General features: G+C 36.0%; 1 protein-coding gene across 1 annotated transcript in view; it reads left to right on the top strand.

Annotated features, from left to right (window-relative positions):
• Positions 1-8,999, top strand: part of LOC113239692 — a 155,774-nt gene that overhangs the window by 143,356 nt on the left and 3,419 nt on the right. Inside the window, exons 9-10 of the mRNA XM_026476774.1 lie at positions 7,531-7,675; positions 8,256-8,513. Coding sequence (XP_026332559.1) covers positions 7,531-7,675; positions 8,256-8,513 — 403 coding nt within the window. The remainder of the gene's footprint in view (positions 1-7,530; positions 7,676-8,255; positions 8,514-8,999) is intronic.

Raw genomic sequence — 8,999 nt, 5'->3', positions numbered from 1 at the left:
CTCTCGCTCTCTCTCTCTCGCTCTCTCTCTCTCGCTCTCTCTCTCTCGCTCTCTCTCTCTCGCTCTCTCTCTCTTTCTCCGTCTACACGATCATACACAGCTATACACAGCACAAGTCACGACCATTATAAATAGTAACGTACAATGATGCTATAAATTATGTGGTGCCTCCTGGCACAGGCTTGATAAGCTTAATAGAAGGTACCATCCACTGTCAATGCACAATTAATTACATTACTGAAATAAACATTTCATTTATTATTCAGTTTCGTAATGAATAAATGAAAACTTTATTCAAATATCAAAGCCATCTTAGCGCGAAAACGGGTTGCTGACAGCCTTATATTTCATAAGAAATTATTCTTATGTCTTTATAAAGAAGCCGTTCTGACGCTCAGTACTCTGACAACTCTTTACCAAAATTGCAATGGTAACAAATTATCGGCGACAATGGCGTAGTTATTGCTGATATAGCAATAAAAAAGATATAACAAATATTGCATTGTAGTGACCCAGAAGTTTTTATGAGTACTTTATTAGGTAGAGGCCGTAAAACGTGTCTTCATCGGGCGAAACGCCTGTTGTTATTTTAGTGTCTAGGTGCCTTGCCGACCGGATTAAAAAAAACACGTAGCTTATATTAAAGATATGCTATTCTATACCTCCCGTGTAAGTAGTTGTAAGCAACTTAAATTATATCCTTTTTCCGAATATTATAAGTTCCATGTTTAAAAGTAAATAAAACACTAGGTGTATTCTTTTCTATTGTACAGGTACATATTAAGTTACAATTGGTAGATCAATGAGCTAAATAGTAAAAAATGCTATTTTTTGGCTTACAACAACTTACGTGTGAGGCAACGCAATATTCTACTCACATTTTTTTTAGGTAATTCATTAAATAGTTTAATTAGAGATAGGTAAGACTTTGCTTCACATAATTAAACTAAACTACGAAAGGGTCACTCTCCTTTGGTTCGCCGATGACACAGTGGTCATGGCTGAGACCGTGGAAGATCTCAGTGCAATGCTCGATGACCTCATCAGTACAGCTCCGAACGAGTCGGTCTTAAAATTAACATGGATAAGACAGAGATCATGTCGAATCGCCATGTACCGCCAACGCGTATGAAGATCGAAAATTATACATTCGAAGTTGTTGACGATTATTTTATACCTGCGACAAATTTTCCAGGCAGGTAAGTCCAACTTCGAGAAAGAGGTCAATCTCGAATCTGACTCGGTTGGGCAGCGTTCGGGAATCTACGCCATATCTTCTTGTCCAAAATACCACAAAAAAAATGTCTCGAAAGCCTTTGACCAGTGTGTGTTGCCAGTGATGACTGGCACTGTGCCGTAGCACTGAGACGTAGTCGCTCACTATAGGCCTCATAAGAAGGCTCAAAGTAACCCAAAGGGCAATGGAAAGGGCTATGCTCGGAGTTAAACTGCGAGATCGAATCAGTAATGAGGATATCCGCAAAAGAAACAGAGTAACCGACATAGCCCAAAGAATTGCAAAACTTAAGTGGCAGAGCCAAAGAGTTCTCGAGTGGCGACCGCGTGACACAGCGTGGTCCAAGGTGGACCAACGACCTGGTGCAAGTTGCGGAAATCCGCTGCATGCAAGCAGCACAAGACCGGTCGTTCTGGCGCTCTTTGAGGAGGCTTATGTCAAGCAGCGGACGTCTTCCGGCTGAAATAATAATGATGACGATGACGAAAAGATAGAAATGTAGCTAAGAAATATTCCTCTGTAACAAATTCTATTAGATACTTAAAACTTTAAAGGAAAATTGATTCTATCGTTCATACAAATTGATCAAACAGTCGAAGAGAAAATTCCAAAGCTCTTTTGCTAAAAAATCTCTGAAAAATACTATAAAAAACACAATGTCTTTCAAACATTATCTGTATCAATTGAAACTTGAACCAATGTTATCCCAACCCACTGAAATTATAATTGTCACTAACTTGGCAGTAAATTAATTCCATTTACTGCGCACTAGGAATATTTGGCTGGATTCTCGCTACTATGTCACATTGCATCATTGTTCATCAAGGCGCTTATTTGGAGAGTAATTCGATAGTTTACTCTTAGCTGAACTGATGATATAATTGTCTGAGTGTTCCTCTAGAATTGTACGATACATGACTTAGGTTAGCATTTATTTGTATTTAATATAAATTAAATTCAAGTATTTAAAACTTTCACATGAAATGGGAAAACTTTTGTTTTAAATGGACTAAAAAAAGGATCCTTCTTCAGGTACAGTTTTTTTATGCTTCCGATCTTTAGATTCTGATCTAAAGCTAATCAATTTTGATAAATCATTTTTTGCAATACATTTAAGCCGCACGTGTCCTAAAGGCACACGGTGTCCTTAACAATTTTGGAACTAAATCGTCCTAGAACGATACAGTGCCTTTAAAGCGCAGCTGTGTTTTCTGTCATCCACCATCTTTAATATTTTTTAAATTTATAAAATCTAAGAAAAATACCAAAATCGTTAGGGCACCGTGTGTCTCTAGGGCGCGTGTTGGGTTAAATGTATATAAACAAACAGTCAAAACTGTAAATTTGGTTAAAATAAGTTTTTTTTAGCATTTAAGCAGAGATGCTTATTACGATACACCATATAGAGGTAAATGCTTAGACATGTACGTTGAATCTATGATCTAGGTAGAAACTAAAACAAGAACGTACCGTGCTATATTTACTTTGAACTAGATTAATATTGCCGAGGTCCCGTCATCCAAGTACCTATCATCCGTAGGCGCGAATTCAATAAACTTAACAGCTTCTTCGGAAAGTAATTTTACTTAATAAAGTTTTTTCTTTATTCAGACTTCTCCTTCTTCCGTAAATCTTTTAAATAAAGGGAGGGGCGTTTAGTTCTGAAACATAATTTAATATAATCCAAGCAGAAAATAAAAGGTTTTAAAGGCACCAAACTTCAATATAGGTATACATTTAATCAACCTCGAGTGCAATCAATCGTGATGTTCAAAAAGCAGGAAAAGCATTTAATTTGTACGATATAAAATATGTACCATGTACCAACAAAGGTTGTGTGGCCTGCATGGATCGATAGCCTACACTTCGGCAATATTTTAACAACGTTCAACGCCATCTTGCGGAAATAATAATCTATTAAACAAGGTGCAAAGTTTCAAATTCGAAAATCTATTTCGTTAGTAAATAAATTACACTATTACTATGTTTACTCATTCAACAACTAAAAATCGTGTAAGTTTCAACGCTAATAAGAATATAACTTAAAATATATGATCGGCGTTTCCGTAAATGTAATAGAAAATAACGTGAAAATTGTTAACTTATTCATGCTTCAAAAGATAAACCTAAGTTGTTAGAAAGAGATGTATTGCGTTGTTTTTGTATGTCGTTTAGTAAACTGTGTCTCTACCATGAGATTACAGTGACAGTTATCGCTAGTGACCGCGTAAAATGTTTGTATACAAAATTTTGTTTCTTCTTGAGACCGCTAGGGCACTGTATAATTTGCCATACAAAATCATGAAGTAATCTTACAATAGTAAAAAGAACTATTCACACAAATCAGGGCCGTGCCCGGGACATGGACGGGGCATGCTAGTTTGTATGAACTGCGGGCCCGTCCCGGCGCCGGCCCGGGTTCGTACAAAATATACGCAACTATATTTTTTTACCGAGCACGGCCCATCCACGTCTCGAGCACGGCCCTGATGTGTGTGGATAGTCCTTAAGGAAGTAATTCACGCAGTTGTCGCTAGCGGCAACTGTCACAGTCAACTTGTGGTAGAGCTTAGACTTTTCTTTTTTTTCCATCCTCTAAGTGGTAGAGGCACAAGTTTGACAACCGGTAGAGCTAAACTCTGAGATGTAGTCGAAGTAAAAAATGTAAAGAAACAACTATCACTTTCAAAGTGTCATCTCATAGACCATAAACCTTTTTTTCCACGTTCGTTTATTAACAGGTTCCACTGTACTCTGACTAATAAATTATAATTAATTAATACCTTTTTGGGTTGAACAATTTACAAAACTGTTTAGAAAAGTTTTGTGTTATAAATATAGTGGTCTTTTTTCTACGGTAAAAGAGTGTCTTTTTTTGTTCAAGGACCTGGTTCAGCCTCCATTGTAGATATGTTCGCACGAACGCAAGCAAACACAAACGTAACATTAGAGTAAAACCAAAACTTAACAAAAAAACACAAAACGAAAACTCAACAACAAAAAACAAAAACTCAACAACACGACGCATACACAGCAAGGAACACATTCGATAACGACAGCCGTCAGAAACCGAATCAGAAACCAACCCGATGTGTTGACCCGTTATCCATCCCTATTGACCAAAAACTGACTTTTCATTTTTGAGTTCATTATAATTTAACACTATTTAACAATTATCCAATTTATTATTTTAATTTTATTATTCTCATTAAAAAAACAAAACATTTCATTTAATATATTATTAACGTAATAGTATTGTAGCAATTAATTATTCACACTTCTACTTATAAGTATTTGTGTTTATAAATAACAAATTAAAATAAAAAATCGAATAAATACTAGGGTATAGGCAACGGTTTTTCATCCCCGAAACATTGCCAATAGGATAAAAAATCTTTCCACGAGAAACATTTTTTTTTTGAGATTATCTTATTAAATATGGTGTTTTAAAAAAAAAATGATTTGATAATATTTTGTTTGTACATGCACACTATTTAAAATAATATACCACATCTAGCATTGATTTTTAGCCCTTTTCACTGTTCCACTATTCGTAGAACATTTTTTGTAATGGCATCACCTTTGTTTACATTTTTGACTTTGATTTCATCTCAGAGTTTAGTACGACAGCGCGAGATGTTTCTATTCTCGCATAGAAATACCGCGCTTTATGTCGCTCTCGCGCAAATCGCGCCCTATCGTGCTAGTCCTACTGGTCACAACTGAAATTGGGGAATAAGAACTCTGCTTTCCTTGCTTTTTAGAGATTTTAGACAATTAACATTGGCAACTCTGACTTGGGCGAATATCGGCTACTGGGCGCACATATTTTGGCGAATTAACTTCGTAAAAATCTGGCAACACTGGCAATTATAGAAACAGAATGTTGAAGAAAAGTTCACAGTACCTAGCTTTGTTATATTCAATTTGGAGAATAAAATTTATGGAGTTTTACGGTGAAAATAAAAGCTGAAACAGTAAGGGTCGAAACACAAAGCTGCGAATCGATGCGATGCGAATTCGCAACATAGAATAATGCGACGCGAATTCTCACTGCTACGTTTCGGGTAACCATTCCTTCGACGATCATCAACCGTACTGAAGGTATTTTTGAAACTAGGTAGCAACATGGATCGTAAAAAGAGTGTTGCACTGCTATTATTGATAAGAAAGTATAGGAAAAAACACAAAGAAGATCAACATAGCAGGAAAGCGCGTTGCGTAGCAATCCGCAAATTCTTACGACGCGTCGCGCGTGCTCGTAGATTTTTGCGATGCGACGTCGCAGTTTTATGTTTCGACGGACGTATTGCTTTTTGAACTGAAACTGCAGGGATTGCTTTTAGATCTGTTTCCGTTTGTGGACGTGTACGTGTGCCTGAGCGTGCACTCGCGTAATCGTGCGGGTGGTGCGGAGGTCGGTGTTTTCGTGTGTGCGTGGGGAATGCACAAGTACGTACTAGTCCCGGTTCAGATCTGCACCTCTAAGTATGTTCCAGTGTGAATTGCACTGGATTATGAAGTACTCATCACTTGATTTGACTACTAGAAAACTCATGTCAATGTAGGTTCAACTTTACAGAAACATAAAGTTTCCGTCCACCTAAGTGAAGACCCGTCACAAGAACGGAAATGAAATGAGTCGAACTTATAAAAAGCACGAACCTTATTTCATACTGACGTAAAAAAACTCTTTTGTTCATTAGGTTTCATCAAAGTGGAAGTTAGTTTTATTATCGGAGCTCATTCACAAGCTACATCATGATAGATATAAAGTTTAAACAGTGGTAAATGCAATGAAGAATTAAATTGAATTAAAAGTTAAGAAATTTACGGTAATTATTGTTAACGTACGTGATGTTTGTAACTATTTACAATTGAGCCCTTATTAAGTTGTGGAATTATAAAGTAAGTTTTTACCCTCCCCTGCTAGATTGCTGATATTTTGTATAATAAGTTTATACTTTTTTATTCGTATTTGCATTACAATATACTTTATACATCGTTACGGCCACGGAGGTCATCAAAAAAGTCGAATTATAAAGTGTTAATTTTTTATACTAACATTTCGATTGATGTCAAAAGCGCCTTTATGTCAAAGTCTTTTCAGTAAAGGTTAAGGAGCTTTCGGGGATCGAGTAGGCTTTAGACTCATATCAAAACGATAATGAAGCTTGTCCCTCGTAAGTCTCACTCGATCGATCTACTTTGCCCATCACACTCTACCAGAAATCTGAATGGAGCACCAACTATTTGCTAATTAAAATCGAAATAAAAATAGCTATTTCTGTGGAATAAATAAACACATAATTATTCTTATATAAAAAACAAATTTCATTGATGGATTACGTGTTTACGCGATCCCTCTTCGTCAACGTAAATGTAATCATAAGAATTGTTAATCGATATAAATACCGACAGAAGGAAATGGGAAGCGACTGCCGTCATTCGTCAATTGCGTAGCTGCATGTTTATCGCCTTATTATTTAGAGGAACTGACAGGGAAAGATTGGAAATAACCAAATCAATTATTGCTCTCCTCCTCACCGTTATACTACCGAATAATTACGACGGAATTCTTACAAAATACTTAGTCATAAAGGCGCAAATAGAAAATGGCGAATATGATATTTCGTTTTGTTTTAAATCTGGATTGTACAGATGAAAGATTTACATTCATTTATGGTTATATCAACAACATAATATACTGAGGTGTAAGATAAGATTTTCTTTACTAAAAAAGCAAGAAATATGTAAAAGTAGGTAGGTATGTACCCCTATCTTGATACAACGGTATTTCTCTTAGGAGGCTCACTTTTCCTGTTCTATGATATAATAATTTCTTTGTAGAAATTATAACACCAAACTAAAATATAACTCCAAAAGCGTATGAGAATGTCGGAACAGGAATAATTTTACTCCATAAATTTGAAAACTAGGTTGTCTAAACTTCCTGACATTAAATCCTAAACTATTGTGTTTAACAGTGAAAAAGGAATTTCACAATGTTTTCACATTAATAAAATGTCCAAGCAAAGTAAAAAGATGTAGGAACTAAAGATGTTATCAATTCTGTAATATTAGGAAAATACCACAATCTTCAGGAGTTCTATTCGTAAATTTAAAATTTTCAAAATAACAAACCCTATTATGGGTCTCGAGTAACAAACCAGGCAAGAAAAACGATATTTTTGTCATATCCTCATTTTACACAGGCTCGTATTCAGCGAAGCAATTTGAGATTTCTTTTCTTAGGGTAACGATGCAATAAAAAGCGCTATTTTCTATTTCAGGTGTTTATAAAGTCGGAGTTAAAGGTGGGGGTGATCTATGTGAAGGAGAACCAGTACACTGAGGAAGAAATCCTGGACAATAATGAAAACTCGCCGCTGTTTGATGAGTTTTTACAGGTGTTGGGTGAAAAAGTGAGGTTGAAAGGTACGAACGCTATTCATAATAATTGTTACGAAATACTTTTTTCATGGACAAGTTAATTTTATAAATGATAAAGATTTCTCAATCTTACAATACAGTATTAAATTTGCTTATACCTAAGTAATATAGAGAACAGGTTGACGTATAAAAGATAAGACCAACTCGATTCAAAATGTTTTTAATTTTGAACTGCTCTTTCGGCTGGCAGATTCCCTTAAAAATTTACTTTGTTCTCAATAAGGACTTCAGTTTGATCTAAATTGGTAGTTCTGTTTTCTTTCCTTCTTTAATATATGTGCAGTAGTCCCGAATTCATTGTTCATGAATGTAGTAAATTACATCAAGTTATTAAGGAGTTTGGAACATATTTGTGGCCTATCGTACATAAAAAAAATATAATTAAATATTTTTAAACACAAAAATACCATCCAAATATAAAGTAATTATTTACTTTAATATCATTTAAAGTAGAAAATAAATTAAATGTAAGTTACACCACTTTTGCGCTGCTAGAGTCAAGTTTTTTAACGACTATTTCATGCTTATTTACGATTCCTACCTTACCGCTAATCCTCTTTTTCAGGCTTTGACAAGTACAAAGGCGGTCTAGACACAGTTCACGATCTGACTGGACTTTATTCAGTGTACACAAATTGGCGGAGCATTGAGATCATGTTCCACGTCTCCACGCTCTTGCCTTATGAGCGACATGACGCACAAAAGTTGCAAAGGAAAAGGCACATTGGAAACGATATTGTTTGCGTGGTTTTCTTAGAGGCCGACAATACTGCCTTCTCACCAGCTTGTATAAAGAGTCACTTTTTACATACTTTCATTTTAGGTAAGTTTCGTAATGAACCACAGGTAGTCACTTTTTGGACAGTAACAGCGTTTACCGTAAAATTAAATATTAGAATCTGATAGGAGCACCCCGATTCGCTATACGGATCTCAAAAAAACAGTAATATCAACATTCTGTGTAGTTGCCACCTACTGACTTTTAACTGCCTCCGTGGCCGAACGGTTACCATACCGGACTGCCACGCAGAGGTCCCCGGGTTCGATTCCCGGGCCGGGAGAAATATTTGTATGGCCTACATTTATTTCTCTCGTGAGTTTGGGTGTAATTTGTGGTTGTCTATGTGTGTGTCCATGGCACCCGCGACACAGGGTTTCCCTAGTGTGGGGCTATGTTGAGTGTGTGCGTTATTATTATTACTGATTCCTCACAGAGAAGTATCAACAACGTACTGACAAAATTCGAAGATATACATTGAATCAACTTAAGCAAGAAAAGTCCTGATATTTTTGTGTATTGTAATGAGGG

Source organism: Hyposmocoma kahamanoa, unplaced genomic scaffold (assembly GCF_003589595.1).
Source record: "Hyposmocoma kahamanoa isolate Upper Pololo Valley unplaced genomic scaffold, ASM358959v1 114, whole genome shotgun sequence".
In the NCBI taxonomy this organism is placed as follows: domain Eukaryota; kingdom Metazoa; phylum Arthropoda; class Insecta; order Lepidoptera; family Cosmopterigidae; genus Hyposmocoma; species Hyposmocoma kahamanoa.
The sequence above is the reverse complement of the archived record's forward strand: the minus strand, read 5'-3'. Positions and strand labels throughout refer to the sequence as shown.